At 46.9% G+C, this 23,838-nt stretch overlaps 1 protein-coding gene across 1 annotated transcript; it reads left to right on the top strand.

Moving 5' to 3' along the window:
* The first annotated feature begins 1,717 nt into the window (after positions 1–1,717).
* On the top strand, positions 1,718–20,783 carry GABRQ (gamma-aminobutyric acid type A receptor subunit theta). Its single transcript, XM_042241868.2, has 9 exons — positions 1,718–1,929; positions 3,907–3,995; positions 8,901–8,968; positions 10,305–10,525; positions 11,710–11,792; positions 12,279–12,416; positions 13,120–13,272; positions 14,840–15,087; positions 15,673–20,783. The coding sequence occupies exons 1-9, from the start codon at positions 1,781–1,783 to the stop codon at positions 16,564–16,566; spliced, it is 2,043 nt and encodes a 680-aa protein (XP_042097802.1). The 5' UTR covers positions 1,718–1,780; the 3' UTR covers positions 16,567–20,783.
* Positions 20,784–23,838: the final 3,055 nt, after the last annotated feature.

Below are 23,838 nucleotides of genomic sequence, written 5' to 3'. Positions count from 1 at the left end.
AGAGTACTGGAGTGGGGTGCCATTGCTTTCTCCCCTGTATGTAATAGTCAGTGACATATAGGTCCCATCATCTTTATTTCTGCACTCATGTGGGAAGGAGACCATTTGCTCCAGTGGTGGGGTGAAGGGGAAGGAAGGCATGAGGGTGATCTGCTCGTTGTTTTTTGTTTGTTTGTTTGTTTTTTTTTGTTTGTTTGTTTTTAAGGCAGGAAACTATGAAACACATTTTCTAAAAGTTTGATTCTAAGGTGGTTAAGAATGTGGGGATAAAGAGTTACATTTAACTGTTCTGATGAGCAGCAAGAGCGCAGTGGCTGGAAGCATCCCTGGATGCCCAAGGCTGCGCACTTCTGGGTTTCAGAGGTCCGCAGGCTGCTGGGGAAACGGACAGACTGTGGGCAGTGTGGGGCGAGGAGGAGCCCAATCTACCAGGCAACTGAAGGTTTTCGGGGCACAAGTAGTCTCAATTCACCAAATCCTGAAAGAAAAGAGAAGAAAGCTCCATCTCTGTATGAATGTTCTAACTAACCATGCTGCTGCTGCTGCTAAGTCACTGCAGTCGTGTCCGACTCTGTGCGACCCCATAGACGGCAGCCCACCAGGCTCCTCTGTCCCTGGGATCCTCCAGGCAAGAATACTGGAGTGGGTTGCCATTTCCTTCTCCGAGCTAACCATGAGTGAACCATGAGTGAATCCATATTCATTGCAACCCTTCTCAATGGCATGCCTTAGGAATTGCCCGCCTGGTACACGACTCTGAAGGACTTCTTTCTGAACTTGTTTTTTCAAGGATCTGAGATAGAAAGGACAGAGGGGATTGGGATGAAAGAATTTTCCTATCCTCTGAGAGCCTTTTGTTTCATAGGAGAGTGGCCCTATAGTCAAAATTCCTGGCTTTTCCACCTGATGGCCCCAAAATGCAGGAGCATCAGAGTCGCCGGCTCTCCAAGGATTCAGTCCCTTGAAACACTGGTCCTTGCCTCCTTCCCCTTCCCAGATGCCGGCCCTGGCTCTGGGACCGTCACACCTCAGTGCGATCCCAGTCGATGAACACTTCCAGTTCCCGATCTCTGTCCTGGGGACCCAGAAGTGTGCAGCCCTGTCAGAAGGTACATCCAGACAGAGCAAATTCCTTCACTCCCTTCACCGCGAAAAACAAAACTCTTGGGCACACGGTCTTTCAAAAGACACGCACATTTTGATTTTTTTTTTTTTTTTTTTTTTTTGCCGAGAGAAAACACGACCCATCGGGTGCCTCGCTGAGGACGCGCATTCAGCCCTCTGGCAGCGACGCTCCTCCCCTCCCCCGGGCCGGCCCCGCCCCGGTGACTGGCGGGGGCGAGACTGCGGAGGCCTGAAGGGGCGGGGGGCCGGGCGGTGCGCCTGCTGAGGGCGGAGGCTGGAGCGCGCGCCTTTTTTGTGGGGCTTCTGGCACCTGCTGGATTGGTTCTACCAGCGCGACCGTCGGAGTGGGCGGAGCCAGCGGACGCGGGGCTGGGTGCCCAGTCACAGCCTGGAGCGGCTGCAGACGGAGCGCACCTTGCAGCCGCCGGGCGCGTCCTAAGGCTCCGGGTCGGACACTAGCCTGGCTTCTGGACTCCAGTCCGACTCCTGCTCCCCCTGCTCCCTAAACTCTCGCTGCAGTCTCCTTAGAGGCGACTCCTCGCGACCCCCCAGCTCCCTCTCGCCTCGCACTGTCCTCGCTAGTTCGGTCCCATTCCCCGGCGGCGGCGGGGAACCGCAGCCTCTCGCGCCCTCCAAAGCCCTGGAGTGCGCAGCCATGAGCATACGAGGGATGCTGCGAGCCGCTGTGCTTCTGCTGCTCATCAGAACCTGGCTCGCAGAGGGCAGCGACCTCAGTTCCACCCCGAAATTCCACTTAGAGCTCTCCTCCACCGTGCCTGAAGTCGTCCTGAACCTCTTCGACTGGTAAGCGGGAACCGCCAGGTGGGGCATGGCGGCGACAGGAGAGGACCGGCGGCAGCCTCGGACCTCTTGGACGGAGCGGGCTGGGGAAGACTTGGACCCGGGCTCGCCGATCCCTGGCGCGCCGGCCCAGCCTCCAGATCCCTGGAGGGTGGTGGGCTGAGAGTAGGGGCGACCGTTTGAGATAGAGCCCTGGTGCTTCAGCCCACCTGTTAACTGCAGCCCCGGGGGCTTGCGGGGAAGGATGCCCTCCCCCCCAAGATCTGCTATCCATCCCCAGGGACCAAAGCCCGTCAGCTTTTCCCAGTCACACCCTTTAGCACTTGTAGGATTGAGGGTGGGAGTACAGGGTGATGGGAAATTCACAAAACTGTGGAGACACCTGTTTGAGTCCGGATTTTTTTCTCTATTCCCTGAGGCGCGTGCGTGTATTCGTGAATTTGTGTGTTGAGCAGTGAGGGACCTTTTCCGATGCCGCAGACAGAAATTATTGACTCAGCCTCATCTGAGCCCAGACAGTGCGATCGGTGGCTGTATAACATATGACCGTGTGGCCTGAGATGGGTGCAGTTCTGTAGTGACTCCAATTAAACATTTTAAGATTTGGTGTTTGATTTCTAGTTTGTTTGGGTCTGTAAATATCTGAAGAGATGTTAAACAGTCAGCCTTTACGTGGAGATCACATGAAAATGTGTGTTTGTGATGGCCACAGATCCTGAGCACTGGCATATGGGTAGTGCGTGTGGTCCTTAACACACAGAAATGCATTGCTTTAATTTGGAAATCATTCATGTGCACACTTTGAAATTTTCTCATTAAAGATAATTGAGATTTTTTTAAAAGATGATTGAGAATAATTTTTCAAATGGCAAACCAGAAAAGAACATGTATGAGGAAAAAGGGGAGGGGGATAGTTGGGCAAGGTTCCAGCAGAGAGCTCTGCAATGTCCTCAACCCAAGATACCAGATTGCGCTAGTGAACACACACACACACACGCACACGCACACACACGCACGCACACACACGAGATCTGCAGGGGCTGACGTTCCATAGTCACTGCGTGAAAGATACTAAGAGTTATAGTGATGTCAGGGCCTATTCTCATTCACAAGCCCCCTTTGGGGGAAAAGAAGCCCCAGTGAAGGTCTATGTGAATTGAAAGGGCGTATCAGAGACTTCTGGAAAGGCCAGCTCTCTGGGTCCATTTACATGTGCTCACCCAAAACACGTCTAGGCTGGAAACACACGCTTAGCCAAAGAGATGCCTGCTCCAAAAATGCATGTTTTTGAGGATGGCTCTGAAACCCAAGGATCAGAAATGGTTTGATTGACGAGGCTCATAAATCTCTACTACATGAGCAAGGCTCTCTCTGTGCCATATGTCACATGCCAAGTCTTGAAAACAGAGGTGCGCAAGAACAAGATTCACATAGACGTGATAGCAAATTGCCAGCCCCAGCCCAGGTAGGGGAAATGTGAGTGAGGTAGAGGATGCAGGCTGGTTGGGCTCAGCTCATGGAGGTACTGAGGGGGTAAAGTGCATCCAGGCTGATAGTAAGGTGGGGCTCCTTAGGGGGCTTGAGGTAATATGTTTCTATGAGCGCTCATGCCTGCCCACACCCTCTCCTCTCCACTTCCCCTACAGTTCCCCCCCAACCCCCCAATTCTGCCTGGTAACAAAAAGCCAGTCTTTATGCCCCACCCTTTGGATTAAGGCTGTGGAGGGGGAGGGGGAAAGAAGAGTCTGCGTCACTGCTGCGCTTCTGGCTGACTCACTGGAGGAAGGGGAGGGAGCGGGGAGACATGTGTACATGTATGATGCACGTGTCTGCATCAGTGACTGCACGTGTCTGCATGTGTGCGGGCGGAGAGAAGGCCCCGGCGAGTTGATGCCAGGGGTGCTATTTGCTGTTTGTTTTCTGAGAAGTGATACAGCATTCACTGATGACCAATACCTACGAATGACTTCTCTGTTCCAGCAAAAATTGTGCAAATGAAGCTACAGTTCACAAGATTTTGGACAGGGTGCTGTCGAACTATGATGGCCGTCTGAGGCCCAATTTTGGAGGTAAGACACGTCCAGGTACTAGAGCTGAGACATAGCAAACCAGCCCCACCCAGTGAGCTGACCAGGGGCACTCCTCTGGACTGGGCCCTTCTGCCTCTGCAGACCCCCCTTCCTGACCCTCCAGAGACCCCAGCAGAGCATTCCCAGGCCCCAAGTCCTGGGCCTGTGGCTCTTCTGCCGGTATTTCTCCCACTTCTGTGCCCCCTCCACACTCCTGTACATCGGCCTGAGCCTGAAGCACATTGCCTGGACCGCAGAAGCACTTGTCACCCCAGGTGTGCTTCTCCGGCTGGAGTTCTCTGCTCCATCTGTGGGGAGGACACACGTTCCACTTGTACACACATTCTTTGAACCCTGGGCTCTTACCCCCATTCAGCTAGCTGAAAACTAAGGGCATGGTCTTCTCTGCCTAGTTTACTTTGTATACCCGGGGCCCAGGTTCTGCTGCCTCTGCTCACCCTCCCCAAGCCTTCAGCTCCCGCCAAGTTCAGTTTATTGCACACACTGCAGTCAGCATGGGACTTCATATGAATCCCACTTGATTACGTTAGGAACTTCTGATAGCTTTATGTGCTAAGTAAAATCTATACACCTCAGATCTCAAGCACAGAGTTGAGAAATGACAAAGAAACTGAAGTAACAAACTCCAGGAAACCAATACATCAATTTCTCCTGTTGTTGCCTAGCCCCTCATCCCACCCCACCCTGGCCCCCGCTTTGGAAAGGGAGGTGGGCCATCTCACAGCACAAAATGACAGGAACCTACCTGGACCGCACGGAATAGGAATAGCGTTCTCTGGCTGAGCGACGCCCAGGAAACATAGACCAAGGAGAGACAAGAGGAGGGGTGCCTTAAATAGACATTAATCACATTTTGGCTCAAAGGAAACCAGGAAAGAGCTAAAAAGCAAGGTGGCTAAGTCAGAGCAAGCACTTCCCTTCCTGCAGGTGGTAGAACTAGACACCCACTCTAAAGGGTTAATGGATGCTAATGTTCACATTAGCACATTTGTATGAATAGAGGTCTTCTGAATACACAATGCCTCCGCTTTCAAGGGCACACAGCTGTTAGCAATTGCCTTTGTGGTAGACCACTAGGGGCTCTGTGATCTGCCTAGGAGCTACCTTGAAGACCTATTGGTTTCCCGGTGTCCTAAGGTTTGGGGGCGGGGCACTTGACTGGTATCCTCTTTGCTGCTTTGCTTCCTTCAAGTGTGAAGGCAGAAGGCGGTACAGCCCTCGGATCCAAGGTGAGTGTACACTAGGGGCTGGGAAGTTGGAGTGGACAGGACAGAAGGCAAGTGCCAGGGCACAGCCAGCACCCCACTGAACCAGTTGCACCAAGCAACGAATGTCAGGTGTCAAGGGTGTAGCTGTTGCATTTTTTTTCCTCTGTCATTCTCATGTTTTTCAGCAAAGGCTGACCAGCAGCCATTTGAGTACATCAAGCACATTCTCCCCACTGCTTCAGGTTGCCGTCTCTGCAGGCACACAGGGCCAGGGGGAGGGAACAGAGGAAACAGAGCAAGGGGCAACCTCTGGGGGTTGTCAGGTGCTCCTGACCCACAGATCTTCAAGGCACCTCGCTGCCATATTTTGAGCTAACCTGAATTTGTTTACACCTGATATCTAACCTCCTGGATTACACTAAGCTTCATGGACACGCATGGGGAGTCTGATAGCAGCTCGGCCCCCAGTTTGGCCAAAGAGTAGGTGAAGGTGGGAGGACAAGGACAAGGCAGAACCTTCTAGCATTTAGACAGAGGGAGGCACTACAGGCTCCAAGTCTGGGGCTCTTTTATGGGAGGGAGGGGGCAATCATGGGAGAGCAAGGCTAGGGGGTTTAGGGATGGGGTAACCCAGCACTCCTACTGTACACAGAGTCAGATTCTGAAGTCAAATAGAGTTTCAGGTCTTCGCACACCGGCACACATGCGCAGATGTGACCCAACTGTGGTTAGCTTCAAATGGGAGATGTTACTTCCTTGAGAAGGAAGATGAAGAGGAGGCATAGGAGGGGCCAGGGAAAGTTAACAAAGCTGCTTCTTTCTGAGCAAGAGAAGTGGGACTCCATAGTGCTGCAGAAGCGGGTCCCTAACAGCTTTGCTTAGCCTGTCACTTGGCATGACATAGGTATGGAGCAAAGGATAAATGGACCACCTTCATCACTCCTTCTGTTACCTCCTCTTCCTCTGGTACTCTGATGGATGCTAGGGAGGGAGTAGAGTTGGGATTGCAAAGTTGCCAAGAGGGACAGAAGTGGTTACCCCTCCCACTTTTTCTGCCTTCTTGAGTCCATCAGGAGGGACAGCAAAGGGATATGAGACTGACACCATCACCCCAAAGATAGCATTTAGACACCTTATCTGGAAGCTTCTTGTTCCCCTCTGTTATGCTTGTAGGGGTGTGGTATCTTAGTTAAGCTCTCATTATGACCACCGCTAGCACATAAGGTGTTCCCTCTATGTGGGTAAATTAAAAAAAAAAAAAAAAAAAGATCTCAAGCTCCCTTCCTTCAGGTCGCACTCCTGGGCCAGAACTCATGGCTTGCTGAGGGGAATGTGGACTGCACGTTTCCACTTGCCGCTTTAACTGGGGGCCTTTAGACAAAGCAGAGCCCTGGCACTTTAGGGTTCAGATCCCCAGGATTCTGCTATAAAGGATGGGATTGCCTGAGTGATACAGAATGGTCCAGGATTACAGGTTTGACACTAGAGTGAGCTAGCCAAGGGGATGGCTGCCCTGCCCTTCTGGGGCTTGTTGCCTGCCTAACACAGCTTTCATCCTCCTCTAAAGGCATGCAGAGAGCCTGAAAAGCTATAATAAAGAAAAACTGCCTTTCTAGAAACCCTTATCACTACAAGCACTTTGCCAGGGATCATTCACAACAGCCCTGAATGCTGGAGCTGGTTATGCCCTCACACGGAGTCTCATTTACTTCTCAGATGCCATTCATACATGGATTCCCAGTAGCACTTTCTAGATTAGTTTCTAGGCAGTCAGCCTGCAGTGAAGCCAGCAGGCTGAATCAGAAGCATCATGCCTGTTTCTGTAACAGCAGTGTGATATAATACACATAGAATAATGGTTCAGCTGTGGGGCTGGGTGGAGGGAGTCCTGAGTCAATGAGGAAACAATAAAAATGTTTTCTACGGTACTTCATAGTTATGACATATTTGCACATTCATTATCACATTGGAATGGGCAGTGCTAACACCTAGTCCTGAAAAAGAAAGCCAGGAGGCAGAAACAGATACACACATACACAGATTCAATCACAGTTGCATATTAATACACACAAACACCCTCACATATGTACTCATTCACATGAAAACACTCAAAATCACTCATTCACTCACACATAGACACATATTCACACATGGTTTGACATTCACATACATGAAGACACTCACATTCACACATGCTCACATACAAACATGTCCAAATTTTTACCAACTCACAAACACATTCACACATGAACATGCTCACACATTCACTCATAGGTGTATAGTGACGCACTAACACAGATGAATATGCTCATGGGTTCACTTGCACATCAACATAGTTGCACATTCACTCACACATAAACACAGTCACAAACACACATTCAACGATACTCACTTGGACATGTTCAAATGTTTTCTCAAGCACATCAACATGCATACATAAACTCACACACACTCATAAGTGTGATGAGTGTGAGTGTAGAAGCATCATCACTTATCACACTTTTCACTTGCATATGAACAAAGTCACATGCACAAATGTATTCACATATACACACAATGAGCATGCTCACTCACACATACAGTCACGTACTCATAAGTTCACTTACATTCCCAAACACAACTTTTCACATGCAAACATGATCATGCATTCACTCACACATGGACATGCTCACAAATACATTAACAAGTGAACAGGCTCACACACAAAACCTACATAGTCACTCCCACATGATATATGCAAATACACGCATGTGCTCACACATTCATTCACCCAGAAATGTGCTCACACATTCGCTCACACACAAACATGCTCACAAACAACATTCATGAATTCACTCACACATGAATATATTCATGCATTAACATGCACATGTATACAAACACACCTACAAATTAACTCATACACAAACAAGCTCACAAACACACCCATGTTCACACATTGCCTTGTGCATTAACAAGCTCACATACATTCAAAGTCACACATTCTCACATACATGAACACACAAACATTCACTTGCACAGGAACATACTTATAATTCACTCCCACACAACATTCCTACATACATGCACATGTTCACATATTTATTCCCACACAACACATTCAAGTATACACATACACTCATGCATTTTTCTCACACACAGGCATGCTCACATATACTCATGTGCACACTGGCACATTCACCTGCACATGAATACATGCACAGATTTACTCATGTCTGTGAACATGACCACATCCACTCATGCACACAGCTCACACATTCATTCTTCATTCCCACAAAGACACACATTCACTCACACATAGACACATTCACATGAACTCACACAAATATGCTCATGCACAGCATATATCTTGTTTTGGGTCTCATTGTTCTTGAGTTTTTATCCAGAAAACATTTAGAAAAAGAGTGCTTCATCACCTTATTTTTTCTTTATTTTGGCCTGACCCTTTCTTTTCAGCATACTGTGAGCCAGGCCCTTCTCTAAGTGCTTGGCTTGCATTAATTAACTATGAGTTAAGTACTATCACTATCCCCATTCTGAGGAAACTGAGGCTCAGAGAGGTTAGGTAACTTTTTCAAGGTCACACAGCTAGTAAGTGCCAAAATGATGCTCAAACTCAGGCAGTTTTTTACCCTTTTTCCTACCCTGAATGTAATAGTGTCTTCCTGTGTTGTAGGCACCCCTGTGCCAGTGGGAGTGTCTATCTATGTCTCCAGTATTGAACAGATCTCAGAAGTGACTATGGTAAGTGTGTCAGCTCCAGCATTGGGGCGGGGGACCAGGTACATGAGACAAGGAGCAGGGTCATAAGTGAACTCCTGTTGTTATGACCTGCAGCAGAGCCCACATGGAGGAACATAATAGGTTTCAGAAACTACAACCACCTGAAATGAAAAATAAATCCAGATGTATTATAGATCTAAAAGTGAAAGATCTATGAAGCTTTTAAAATATAAGATATTGTTTTAGTGTCTTTGAGATAGGTAAGGAGTTTTTTTTTTTTTAAAGACACAGAAAACACAGATTATAAAAATAAATACTGGTAACTTCAACTATAATAATATTCTCTTTAGCCAAAACTTTTGGCACTTCAGCTTTGTAAAAGAAAGAAACAAAACCAGTATGAAAAGTTTGAAAGGAAAAGTCAGATTGGACTATGATATTTGCAACACAAATGATTGGTATTGAAAATACACATAATTCCTGTGACTTAATAAGAATATTTTAAAACAATGGAAAAATGATCAGAAAATGCAAACAGGAACTTCGCTTTTGTGAAGAAATCCAAGTAGCAGATACACTTATGAAATGATATTTGACTTTATTATTAATCAGTGAAATGCAAAATAAGACCACAGTGAGAACCCATTACATACCTGCTGCACCAGCAAAAAGTCAAAAGTCAGACAAAACCAATATAGGCAAGGCAGGAGCACTGGGAACTCTCATCTGCACTTAGTGGGAATATAAACTGGAACTTTGGCTTCATAGTTCTTATTTCATTGTGATTTTGGTATGTATGGTGTCATCACATAGTAATATATATGGTATATTTATATAAGGCAATATTATCCGGCAATACAAGTGAACAAATTTTAACTATCAACGTCAAGCTGAACAAACACACAAGCACAATGTTGAGTGAAAGAAGCAAGCTATGAACACAGAGAGTGTGATTTCTTTCAGAAAAAAATTTTTAAGTAAGTCCAAGTAAGCAATACATTTCTTAGAAAAGCATAGGCAATAAAACTTAGGAAAACATGGAGAAAAAATGTAAAAAGCAAAATTATTACCATTGACAGTTAAGATAATGCATTACTGCTGGGAGATGTGGGAAATATGATCTGCAGGGGATACACTGAAGCTTGAAAGCTATTGGGAACATTGTATTTCTTAACCTGAATTTTAATTATATGGAGCTCATTTTATTATCCCTAACATTGAACATTCTTACATGTTTCATTACTTGTCTATATTTAAGACAAATTTCATATACCTGCATGCACACACACACACAAACTCGGAGGACCAAAAGCTGAACAACCCCACTTACAACTAGGATTTAACTTTCTCTCCTCAGGACTATACCATTAGGATGTTTTTTCATCAGACCTGGAAAGATCCACGTTTAGCATATCATGAGACCAACCTGAACTTGACCCTGGACTATCGGCTGCTTGAGAAATTGTGGGTCCCTGACTGCTACTTTCTAAATAGCAAGGAGGCTTTTGTTCATGATGCAACTGTGGAAAACCGCGTGTTTCAGCTTCACCCAGATGGAACCGTGCGGTATGGCATCCGGTGAGTTCCCCAGGGGCCTGGGGATCACCCTGGCAGGACTGATCTCTGCCTTTGGTCATATATTATGCAGCATCCAGGGGGCCCAGGGGTGTGCAGTTGTGCATCTACTGCCTATGGCTTTGTACAAGCAGAATGTACGCACACTGGAATGCCCCGCTGCTCTATTTGTAACATAATAGATGGTCACCAAAGCCCTCCTCACAGCCTCACCTCTTACAAACCATCTTGTAAGACAAGTGTAAGAGATAAATTTATCTCAGAAAATTTCTACAACAGGTACCTACTAGGGTATAGCTCTTTCACACACACACACACACACACACACACACACACACCACCTACTGTACAAAATGGAAATCACTTTAACAGTTGAAAGAGACAAGCTTGGCAGCTGGGAAGAGCAGGACAAAGAGGAGTCCAGAGGCTCCCAGCTGGGGCTGCAGAAAGCTTGTGTAAATCCTATTCCCAACTGGTCCCTTCTCCCATGGCCCCAGGTCTTCCAAGATCCCTCCTCAGATTCTTCTATAGGACTTCCCACATGGCAATTGAAGCCTCATTCCATAGCTAACCTCAGAGATATTAATCCCTCCTGCCCATTTACACTCACTGGCATTTGCTAAGCCTTAGGACACTCATAAGCAGATGCACAGAGACGGATGTGCTGCAGGGGCAGTTCTCATAGCCAAAGGTGTGTCTGGGTCACTGCTCACATCAGTGTGTGCACACCACATACGTCAGATCTAGCACTTCAGCTGCCTCAGTGTCATGGTTTCCTCCTAACAGTCTTGCTGCTTCTTCAGCAAGAAAATCCCCTTTCCGACTCTGCATTCAGTTTCCTCCAGGGTCCTTTCCATTTTGACACCCCAAGGTTTTCTGACATGCCATACATCTGTTCTCATCTCTATTAGTCCTGCACCACTTTTTGGTTTCTTTGTTACATACAGATTTCCTCTCTCCTCCTTACACAACTCATCTTTATTGTAACTCATCTTTCCTCTGGAGGGAAGGAAGGGAGGGTAAGAGAAAGAAGGAAACAATAAAGGAAGAGGAGTACCCAGCTTTAATGTAGGCAGTGTGGGCCAGTCCTTGGGTTACCTCTTCCCACTCCACCCCTGCAGTTTTCTCAGGAAGTTACTTGCCTGGGCTGGACTCACTTTCCTCTTCCTTCTGCTTTTCCTTTGCAGGCTCACCACCACAGCAGCTTGTTCCATGAATCTGGAAAAATTCCCTCTGGACAAGCAGACCTGCAAGCTGGAGGTGGAGAGCTGTACGTTCGTCTCCCATGGCCCCTTCTTCCCTTCCTGGGTGTGGGGCCATGAGGAAACCAAAGGTGCACTTGACAGTGAGAGGGACTGCATATGTCCCCTACTCCCTCCCCACCTTTTCACTCCTAGGTAGATAGATAGACAGACAGATGGACAGACAGACAGGGGTGTGTGTATATATATATATATATATATATATGGCATCAGGGAGAAGGTGGCCTTCAGGATGGAAATAGTCCCATATGGGAATGTGCCGTGCTCTGGAGAGTTTGTGCACAAGCTCATGGCACATCTGTCTACTCTGCTTTTCTTCCTGGATAAGAAACTCCAGACTGAAAGTTCTCTTTTCATGTGTCCTGCTGCCCCAGGGTCAGACCCACAAAACTGCAAACTGCAGGTTCCACCTATCCTTTGGTTTTTATAAACTCCTCTGGTATGAAAGCCACCTGTGCCTGCTTCCTTTGACTCTGCTCGCTTCACCCCTGTAGATGGCTACACAGTTGATGACATCCTGCTCTACTGGGAAGGCAGTGGGAACGCCGTCCAGGGGACAGAGAAGCTTCACATCCCTCAGTTCAGCTTCCTGGGAAAGACGATCAGTACCAAAGAGGTGTTTTTCTACACAGGTGAGTCTGACCCCCTCCTTCTCTCCTGTCTCTTGTCTCTTTTGTATGCTAGGGAACTCCTGGTGACCTCTGCCTTTGACCTCTAGAATCTCTTCTGCCTTCTGTCCTATTCTCTTCTTGTTCTGGACACCTTGCAAAGCCCCCTTCAGGAAGTCCCAGAGGCTTACCTTCTGCCAGTGAGGAAATGAGTGCAGCAGCACTTAGCTGGGTTTGACACTACACAGGCCTCCTTTCAGGGCCAGCTGCTCCATCTGTGGCACCTTTGAAATATCTCCTCTCTCTCCCATTTCAACTTCAGTTGACATGGAGCAACTGAGGAAGGAAGGAAGAGATAGCAGACTTGCTGAGCCACATGGGCCTACTAATGTGTGTCATTGTCACTGGCCTTAAGGCAGCAAAAGGGGTCAGGTCTGCAGACTTCCCAGGCTGGGATAGTGGGACTTCCACTTCTCCCTTCCAGTGGGATGTGGGGCTGATGGCTTGTGCAAGAACTTCAGCCTCCTGAGGGGACTAACTGTGTGCTGTGTTGTTTATAGGTTTGACTTCAATGCTTATCATGAACTCCATCAACTCACATCTGCGGGATAAATTCCCCCAATTTTCCTGTATCAAGTGGCCATTGGTTTCCCCTCAATCATCCTGTACTTCACCCTGAAAATCCCCTCAGCCCTGCCACCCTAATATCAGTCTGTCTCCTGGCCAGGTTCCTATGTGCGCCTGATCCTGAGGTTCCTGGTCAAAAGGGAAGTCACCGGTTACCTTGTGCAGATCTATTGGCCCAGCATCCTCACCACTGTTGTTTCTTGGATATCATTTTGGATGAACTATGAATCTTCTGCAGCCAGGGTGACAGTCGGTAAGTCCTGTCCCCATCTCAGGGAAGAACTTGGCTCATCTTGCTCAGAAAAAAGTTGAGAGTAAGGAGCAGTGTGTGACTGCACAGGCAAGGGAACAAGATGGGGCCTGACTAACAGGCATTTTTACAGGTGCCCAGCCAACCCCCGGCAGAGAGACCAACATTGGAGACAGATGCAAAAAGACATCTGGGTTGGTATCTTGATATGTTGGGTCCAAACTATCAGAATTTCTCTTTGCTAGATACATAAATGAATGGATAAGTCACAAATTTATATTAGAAATGGAATACAATAAACACTGATTAAGAAGCATATCAAAATGCCTATGAAGCAGCAGAGGCCTTCTAGATGAACTGCCCTTGACAAATGTCTAATAAAAGGCTGAGATACACACAATCAGAGTCCAGAAGAAGAAATGACCTGCATCTTCTTGGCTATAACTGCAGTAGGAAAGTACTGCTCAACCTGGGTTTTGAAGACTTCCAGGAGGCAGAGACATTAGTCTCAGTATTCCCTGAAAGAGGAAGTAGCTTGTTTACAGATAAAGGGTAAATTGCAGGGTACTAAGGGCTTCCCTGGTAGCTCAGTTGGTAAAGAATCTTCCTGCAATACAGAAGACCCCAGTTTGATTCCTAGGTCGGGAAGATCCTCTGGAGAAGGGATAGGCTACCCACTCCAGTATTCTTGGGCTTCCCTTGTGGCTCAGCTGGTGAAGAATCTGCCTGCAATGCAAAAGACCTGGGTTTGATCCCTGGGTTGGGAAGATCCCCTGGAGAAGGGAAAGGCTACCCACTCCAGTATTCTGGTCTGGAAAATACCACGGACTGTATAATCCATGGGGTCGCAAAGAGTCAGGCATGACTGAGCAACTTTCACACTTTTACCTGGGGCACAAACTGGGGAAGTGGGGAGAGTATCAGGAAGAAAGCCTGGGCTGACTTGGGAATAACTTCAAATTCCACTTTAAGTGGTTGGAACTTCATGTCTAAACAATGGGGAGTATCGAAGACTTCTGAGCAGTACCAAGGAGGGGCCAAAGCTCCCAAATGTATTTGGTCCCACTCTTCAGAACGCCTGTCTATCCCACACTCTGGTCTGCTTTCTCCTTCACCATCCTTGGGGCAGACTTTTTAGCCTTCTTCTTTAGGAGCACACAGTACACTAAATCTTTATATTTGTGCAATATTTTAGTGCTCACCAAACCTTCTGAGGGATGGATCACAGGAAAGCCTATATACTAGGAGGCAAAAAAGGGAAGGAGCATCGTAGGGTAAAATGGGGCTAGATGTGTAACTCACTATGAACCATGGCTGGAGATTCTTGACTTGACCCTAAGAACAATAGTCGCTGAACTGTTGAAGTACAGGCTGGGCCTAAAGATGGGGGTGAAGAAGCTAAAAGGGCAATTGAGCCAAGGTCCTAAGCCAGGAAAGCTAGACCTTTTGCTAAGGGCCCTCTTGACCTCAGAGATGGCCTTTGCTCCCTTCCAGTGGGATGTGGGGCTGATGGCTTGTGCAAGAACTTCAGCCTCCTGAGGGGACTAACTGTGTGCTGTATTGTTTATAGGTTTGACTTCAATGCTTATCCTGAACTCCATCAACTCACATCTGCGGAATAAATTCCCCCAATTTTCCTGTATCAAGGCCATTGACATCTATATGGTCGTATGCTTCTTCTTCGTGTTCTTGTCCTTGGTGGAGTATGTCTACATCAACTACCTTTTCTACAACCGAAGAGGATCCCGGCATTCTCGGAGGCAACTCAGAAGAGCCCTGAGAGTCATGGAGCGCTACCGCTACCAAGAGGCAGAGCAGGTTTGGCTTTTTGAATGACAATCCACTTTCCTTGAGCACCTCTTAAACCTAAGATTAGCACTTGAACCTTTTGAATTTCTTAGCTCCTTTCATCTTCACACAACACACACACACACACACACACATACACACACACACACACACACACACACACACCAGATAAGACAGAAGTAGAACAATTTATCATCACTCCTTTATAGGTTGAGTCATTGCCCAAGGTCACAAGGCTAACAAGTGGCAGAGATAGACTTCCCCAGACCTTTGGGCTTCAGATCTGGTCTACTCAGCATGCTTCAAAGGGTAGGCCATGGAGCCAGAAGGAAAGGGGAACACAGGGAAGCTGCAAGGAAGAGACACCAGAGAGGCTGACCTACCTCTCCTTCCTTTGCTCTTCTGACTCCAAAGCCATGCTGAGTCTTTTGCTGCTGGCAGTGTGTTAGTGTCCCTGCTTCACAGGGAGCCCACCCCCACCTGCCTGAGAAGGTCTTTCCTCTGCCCACTGCACAGCACTCCAGAGTGGGCAGCGTAAGTCCTGGAGGCTAACAGCCTTGTATATGCTAACAGCCTCTTGGTCCTGTTCCTCAGCACCATGTGCACAAGAGACGCCGGGAAGAAGAGGCAGTTTACCCAGTGGACGAGCCCATCAATCGTGCTGATGAGGAAAGTCCTTCCTCTCCTCCCTCCCCAACAGTGGTTGTTCATACAGCATTCAATGGCCAGGTTCACCTAGAAGATGAAACTGACTCTCCTCCCTCCAGCCCACGGTGGGCCGGCCTAGCAAGCCCAGAAAGTCTTGGCTCTTTGACCTCCCTCACAAAGGAAGCACCACTGGCCTCCTCAGAAAGCCTCAGTTCACTGTCCTCTCTCTCTGATGGGGCCTCGCTGGCCACCGCAGAAAGTCTGAGTGATCTCCCGTCCACCTCAGAGCAGGTGGTGCATGATGATGGCATTCGAGTTAATGGTATTGATGTTGATAACAGTGTTGTTCCCACCAAAATCTGCAACCGTGCTGAGGCCCATGACCCAGAAGAAGACCCTGAAGAGAGCTCTGACTCCGATGAGAGTGAAGACAATGACCCCAGCAAGAAGCGTCTGCTTGTCCGTGGCCAGAGGCGTGTGCAAGAAGCAACCTATGAGCTTCAGGAGATCTGTAACACCCTTCATGATATCCATAGCTTACCCGATGATGTCAGAGTTGAGAGCGGCTACCTTGACCTTGAGGAGCAACTCAAGCGTAAAGTTGACAGTACCCGAAGCCTCCATAGTGATGATTTTATGGACTTTGATGGAGACAAGGAGACCAACTCAGAGTCTGATGACAGTTTTCCCCCAAGCCCTGGCTGCTCCTTCAGTAAAGGGTTCTCCTCCGATCTCTTTCACCCTGACTACATCCCTAAGGTTGACCGATGCTCCCGGCTCCTCTTCCCTCTTGCCTTTGTGGTGTTCAACATCGTGTACTGGGTGTATCATATCTATTAGTTCCCTAGTGTCCCCAGGTGGCAGGGACACTGTGCTGTGGTCCTTTCATAGTTCCTTTTTGTTCCATTTTGCCTTCTTTTCTGTCTTCATTTTACTTTATAGTTATTGGGCACTTGAGTCCATTCTACCTTTTTCTTAATAAACATGACGTGGGGAGTAGTTGAAAAGGATGTATTCTGGCCAGAAGGGAAGGGATTGAGGAGGAGTTTGAGGTAAAGAACACACTGAATTTCCTTTCCTTCTGAAGACTATCACATTGTCAATGACTTTTAACACCTAATTAAGACAGAAAAGCCACCTGGAAATGTTTACAGGGCAGAGAGGAGCCAAATTGGAGGACAGGAAGGATCTGAGCCCTGTGTACAAAAACATTTCTGGGGACTTTTCTGTCCCACTGATGTGTTGAATTTTCTTTTTCATTAGTTTTTTCTTCTGTTCCCCCCCCCACCCCTTCCTAGTGATTATGGTCCTTGCTCACCCTCTGCTTAGGGTTTCATAAGAGAAAACCAAATTGGGTTGTAGAAGGGCTAGCCATCTCTTGCAAGTGCAGGAGGTGGCTCTAGGGAACTTGGGAATTCTGAAAGTGCCTTTTCCCCACTATTTTTTCTGTTGCATTTTGAGTGTAGTGTTCTGGTGCAGGGTGGGTGGATAGGGGTGCTGAGTGAGATGTCAGGATAAGTGAGAGAGCATGCTTCCAGCAGGAGCTTGCAGAGCATGATGATGCTGGTTTGGAGATCACTCAGATTGAGCCAGCATCTTTGGAGGGATTGAAACTTCTCTTGTGTATGTTTCTGCTTCAAAATGCTTGATGATAGGGCCTTAGGGGTGGAGTCATCCCACTTGCTCTTCCTTCTTCTTGTCCTCTTAACTCTGTCAGCTGAGGCTCTCCCCTCTTGCCCCTCTCTTTTACAAAACGGTGTGTTCCATCAGGTTCTGTCTGGTCAGATGCTGAGTTGATCATCACTAGACACAGTGCAAGAACTTGGTGAATGAAGACTAGAGTTAGGAAAGTTCACCATCTAATCTAGAATAGCAGATGAACAACTGTTGTGAGTCTAGATAATAATTCTTTCTGTTTGTCTAGTGCATAGTAAGTGTCAACAAGCTCACCCACACATCACATTGCTGAACCCTCACAAGAGTTCTGTCAGTCAGGGAAGGCAAAGCACATTGTCTCCAGTGTTCTGAGCGGGAAAAATGGAATTTATGTACCATGCTTGAGGGCATGCATCCAATGAGGGATGGAGTCATCCCACTTGCTCTTCCTTCTTCTTGTCCTCTTAACTCTGTCAGCTGAGGCTCTCCCCTCTTGCCCCTCTCTTTTACAAAACGGTGTGTTCCATCAGGTTCTGCTTATGTGCCGGGCATCAGACCTCGTTCTACAGCACCTGGAGTTGCAGAAAGAAGCCAGTGACCAGCCAATAGGTGTGAATTGAGCACACTGAACATGGGCACTGCCTACCCAGTGGGCTCCTAAGGGAAGAAGGCAGTAGGCTGCAGGCCAACTTGCCAAGCAGCTCCACTTCATTGATGCAGGAGGTGGGGGAGTAAGACTGGTGAAACACTCAGCTGATGTCCCTCCTTCCTATGTAGGCAGCCTCTCCTGCAGCCCCTCAGCCACTTACACTGTTAACCGTGTTCCTATATTTGTGTTTCTGTGTATACCTGGGTGTGTGTCTGCATCGGTTTAGTTCTGCATGCACATACAATCACTTGAGAAGCTGTATAGTTCTATGTACATCAGTGTAAGTCTATATTGATGTGTGTAAGATTGTATATATAACATGTAGATGCAAATGTATGTGCACCCCTATGAAAGAGTGTGTAAACTTATGACTTATGTATGTGTCTTTATAAGCTATGTTTATTTATCTGAAATGGGTGTGAAAGGAAATACACCTGAAAGCATATATATTCCCTGTAGGTGGCCCTTCTAGAACCACCAGAATTCTCTTGGTCTTTTCCCACATCGGGGAGGGGGGGGAAGTTGTGTATCTGACCAGGCTACTTAACTGAATGTTTCTTTCCAATTCCCTTGTCCCAGGGAGCAGGGTCTCCCGGTTCCCATCCACTCCTGTCTCCTGGATGGAAGAAGCAGAAAATGTGAATGTAGTCTCAGGAAGTGATCATTTAGTGCCTTGAGGTAGGAAGTGCTCAGCAGTCTGTACATATATACACAGATAATGCACAAACACAACCACACACATGTATGTTCACATGCAGCATCACACGTTTACCCTCATATCTGCATACAGACACACACACACACACACAAACACACACACACACACATCTTGTGAGACAGCTAAAAACAAGAAAGATGCTGCCGGAATGTTTAAGATAGCCTTTTTCTTTTTGGACACCCCTCACAGAGAGGTGGGGGGATGAGCAGTGACCTCACATTAGAAGCTCCCATCATGGCTATTTGAAAGGCTTGCTTTCTGGGGCTTAAACATTGGTTGATTGATTTCGATTTGGGTTTCCAGTACCCAGGAGTGCCTTTGAGCCCTGCAGGATGCGAGCAGTTCATTTGGGATGGGAGATCATACAGACAGATTGGATCAGTGAGGACAAAAACAGAAGGATTTAAGGTGTGTCTGGCAGAAATGCTCAGGAAGACTTCAGAGCAAGGGCAAAGAGCCCAGTTGTAAATATCTCCATAGATCCATGTACCTTATAGATCTTAGACCTTATTATACCTTAAGAAAGAATACCTGGCCCTAGTGTGCTGCAATGAGAGCAGTTGTACTACTGTGACTCACAGTGTGAGAGTATGTGTCCAGGTGAAGCGGAGGTTTGGCAATGACACCTCTCCAGAAACTTGAACGTTTGAGTTTGCCATCGACTTGGTTGTTTTAGCCTGTGCATTGCCAGATCTCCCCTTGTCTCCTTCTGTGCATGTTCTATCCCCAGCATCGTAATTGAGCCCCACCCTTCGCTGCCTCCAGCTGGCTGCTTACATCCCCTCCCAATTCCTCACCTCACACCAAGTAACTCTGGAAGTCAGGGCATCTGGCAGGGTGCTCCTGGGGCTCAGCCCATGGAGGCTTTCTCACCCTAGCCAATCACAGAGTGTTGTGGTGATAGAGAATTTGGAGCTTGGGCAGAGGGAAGAGTCTAGCTTAGTCTGGGATGGAGCAGCCCTGACTTGACTCTACTTCCCTTCACTTTCTCTTCCCTTTAACTTTCCCCTTAAAACCCCTTCTCCATCACTACCACGGGAAGGAGACTCCTGTGCCTTTAAGGTGTCAGTTTGTTGTGGGGATATGTGACATGATTCCCACCAAGTTCTTGCCCATTCCATCTGCCACTGTGGAACACCTTTTCAGAGATAACAATCGATCTCTGTTATCTTACTGGAGCTTGTCAAATGTATTCTTACAATTCATGTCATCTTGTTAATAGCAAGGCTGCGAAGTCTTTGCATATTTAGAGCTGAGTTTTGCGGAGACTGCAGCCATTCCTAATGGGGTTTCCTTATTCTGTACATAAAATAGCTAACCCTTTGAGCTATTAAATAACGAATACATTTACTAAGCTATCCACCTGCATGGTACCCTGCTTTGGTGATGAGCACTAAAGGAAATTGTGATTTGTCCCACTGAAAGTGCAGTGTGTTTGTGTTTGTTGTATCATGTCCTGTGATCAATATGAAATCTCTGTTACCAGTGTTGGGCTTTCAGGGTAGGGAGGGGGGAGGGTGTTACAGTGTCTCCCTGATGTACTTTAATTATGAAATACCCCCAGTTGATCAGGGTCACCTCTATTAACTCAACATGCATAAGACTTTGCATCCACTATCTTGCCGGGTTGCATCCCCGGCATCAGCAGTCATCAGCAGAACTGAATTCTTCAGAGGGCAGCCAAAGTAGTGCCATTCTGGAAGCAGACGAAATACAGCAAAGCCACATACATGCAGGTCTTCAGGAGTGGTACCAGGCCCAGGCAGTGAAAACCAAGAAAGGAAGAGGACCAAGAGCCATGTATCCTGGATGGTCTGACTGGAAAAAGGGCCCAAAACAGCAGAGATCACTCAAGATGACCTGGTTTGCTCTTCGTCCTCATAATGCACACTTTTGCATGAAAGAAACATTGACCAGTTCTCACTTTTAAAAAGGAAAATATGAAGAAACATGAAATTTCATGTTTCTGAAAATATGCTGAAATAAAAGTTTGTAAATAGCCAAAAGGAGGAAATAAATATATATAATTGCAAATATGCTTATGAGTCATTGTGTTTCCTGTTTGTTATGTTGGGAGGGACCTCCATCTAGGTCCAGGAAACCTCTACCTTCCATTCATCACCTTTGCCTCCCCACAGCTTTGCATTTCCACCTCCTCATCCCCCAGGACATCTGAATCCATGGTTTTCAAGAGGAGGGAAAATAGTGACGTCACAGTTGAAATTTGTTTATGCTCTTGCACAACTCATTCTAATCATTTAAAACAAAAATTTAAAAACATGGCAAGTCATTGTGGTGTCAAATACAATGTGAACACATTTCTATTGCGGGGGGGGGGTTTCATAAAGAACACTTTAAAAAAAAAAACCCTCCTTTGCCAATGTAGATGTGCAGAATAAAAAAGCAAGAAAGCCCTGCCCTGTCAGGGTGGGAAGAAGAGTGTGGTCAGGTTTTAAAAAGTCTGCATAGTCACGTGAAAACATCCTGCCAGTTCTGCAGAAGCTCATCACTATGGCCCACATTTGTCAGTGTGGCCACTACCAAACACCTTTTGATGAAAACCTCGGAGTTGCAATAGGAACAATAACCTAATCTCTCTCCTCTGTGATCCTTTGTGACCCCATGCAGAATAGGACAGCTATGCATTCACACCTAACAGGTGTGATCTGCCCAAGGAGCTGGGAGCTGGTGTTGTCATAGGTACACGTAGAAAGAGAAAATGCAGTTGGGGGTGGAAGGGTAGCTTTCACAATATGTCTGGGGCTTGCCCTTAGCTTCCAAGTTCTTCTCTGCTGGCTAATTTCTTGCCAACAACTCAGGTTCTGAAAGTGACCTATGGCCCCAGTAGAGTTGTGGTCTTTGAATAGTCCTACTATCACTTGCTGCCCACTAACTATACCACTACTTTAAGGGACATGGGGTAAGAGAAGGGGGATGTGGTCTCCTTCCTCATTTACATCTTCCCTAACTCTCAGGGTGAAAGATCCTTGCCACAACCTCTCCAGGCTTTCAGAAAGGTCTCTCTCCAGGCTCCCATGATGGCTCAGCTTCCTCTGAGCCCCGGAAGGGTCTCCCAGGGGCCCCTTGGTGCTGCCACAATGCCATTTCTCCCATCCAGGTCTCTCCCAATCTCTTTTCTTCATCAGACTCTCAAGAGAATTAGTAAGTTATACTGGACTGAGGCAAGATTATTTTATTTTTTAACAAACATAAGCACATTTTTTATACTGATATGTTTAAAAATAATAGGGAAAATGGGAAAAAAAGAAAGTGAGGATTAGAAAACAAGTTATGGGGTATAAGGGCCTATTCCTCATGGGACTCAAACAAGTTTTTGTCCAACTCAGGAACTGTACAGTGAGCAAGGGCCACAGTTTGAACATAAATTATTTCAACAGCCAGGCTAAGACTTGGTGCAATAGAATGCTGTCCTGCATCCTTGACTTTAGATCTCTCAATTTCAATTACAAATCAGTTTCTTAGAGAGTTTCCCTTTAATATCACATTCTTTTCCAATGAGTAGAAAACATTCTACTCCATCACACCACCAGATAATGGCTGGTTATATAATCCCAATTTATTATAGGAAAATCAATAATTTGGAGAGGTTAGGTGGGTGCTGCTGTGGTAACAATCCCAAAATCCCACTGACTTATTTCTTTCTCATACTGTGTGTCCATTACAGGTCATCAGAGTAGTTTCTGCTTATCACAGCCACTGAGGGACAAGCTGACAGAGGCTTCAATGACATGTGCCTCTCTAATATTTGTAGCAAGGGGAAGGGAAGGGGGTTGGTCCCCACACTAGTGATTCAGTGTTGCACTTAGAAAGGACACACAGCACTCACACTCACAATTCATTAGCAAGAATGTGTATGCTGACCCAACTATAAGGAGCCAGGCTGTTCAGTTTGGTATATATCCAAAGGAGGTGAACCATATATCACTGAGTAGTACTAACAACCACTGGGACTTTACCTTGATCTTCACACAGATATTGCTTCCTCTTCTTCCTTCTCATCTTTAACCTTGACACAGGAGACAGCAACAAACATTAAAATTCCAAAATGCTGCCATTCATCAGTGAGAGTTCCTGCCATTGTTAAAGGAGGGTTCTTTGGCCTCTGGAGGAAGCTGCACCTTCTCTATGGATAGGACTCCAATTTGTCCTTCCAGCTACTCTGGGCCAATCACCTGTCATCTGAGGTAGTTGCCACTGGCTGAAGTAAGACCTTCATGGTATGTGGGTGTAGGCAGAGTGTCCAGAAGGAGCTTCAGGTAGACAGACATTCCTCTCAGTCCTTTTCCTCAGGAACAGGGAAGACATCCCCTTTGCTGTTTCAAATGGGTTGCACTACCAAAATTACAGAAGTCATGGTGGCTAACAGCCAAAACATATCTCCTAGCTGTCTCCAGGTTCACCACTGAGGATTTATACTCAATGCTAGCTACAAGGAGAGATTAACCGCACCCAGGATGCTAAAACCAAAACTGAGGAGCAAGTAAACTCCACCATAGCTGAGTCCTGAACAAAGTAGACTAGAGCTAAAGGTGAGTGACTTCAGTCTTCAGTGAAATCCCTGACAGAACTACAAGTAAACTTCTTTTGGAATCTCAGGATTTCTGAATTATTCCGAGAGTCCTATCAAGAGTGAGGACTGTCTAAATGGACTCTGTGGAACAGAAATAGTGGTAGGCCTAGATCTGAGCTAGCAACTCCTCATGGGTGAATGAGATGACCAAAATGTATTCCTTCTTCCTGTAGGGTCCCTCAGCTAATGGCCTTGTGGTCCTATTTATGTGCGACTCCATACTCACTCCAAGACTAAGACTGCCAACATGTAGCCTTTCCACCCAAGAGCTTCAAATCACATTTTGACGGTTAAAGGACTTCATTAAGACACATTATGACATCCTACCGAGACTGGTGGCAGCTCATGTGCCAGAGGGGGAGGCCCTTCCACTGGCATCTCTGGAAGCTCTGTGATCACAGTGGAATCAGTCCATGATTCCTGCCCTCTCCCCATTTAGAGTACCCTTGACTCGGAAAAGAGAAGCCCCTCTGTTGCTCCATTAAGTAGTGAGGATCT

Source organism: Ovis aries, chromosome X (genome assembly GCF_016772045.2).
Source record: "Ovis aries strain OAR_USU_Benz2616 breed Rambouillet chromosome X, ARS-UI_Ramb_v3.0, whole genome shotgun sequence".
Classification (NCBI taxonomy): Eukaryota; Metazoa; Chordata; class Mammalia; order Artiodactyla; family Bovidae; genus Ovis; species Ovis aries.
Note: the sequence above shows the minus strand (reverse complement) of the source record. Positions and strands in the feature narration are given on the sequence as shown.

Coding starts and splice junctions, on each gene's coding strand:
- GABRQ (XM_042241868.2), top strand. CDS start 1,781: ATGAGCATACGAGGGATGCTGCGAGCCGCTGTGCTTCTGCTGCTCATC. Junction 13,273..14,839: donor TGCAGCCAGGGTGACAGTCG/GTAAGTCCTGTC, acceptor TATTGTTTATAG/GTTTGACTTCAATGCTTATC. Junction 15,088..15,672: donor GCTACCAAGAGGCAGAGCAG/GTTTGGCTTTTT, acceptor CCTGTTCCTCAG/CACCATGTGCACAAGAGACG.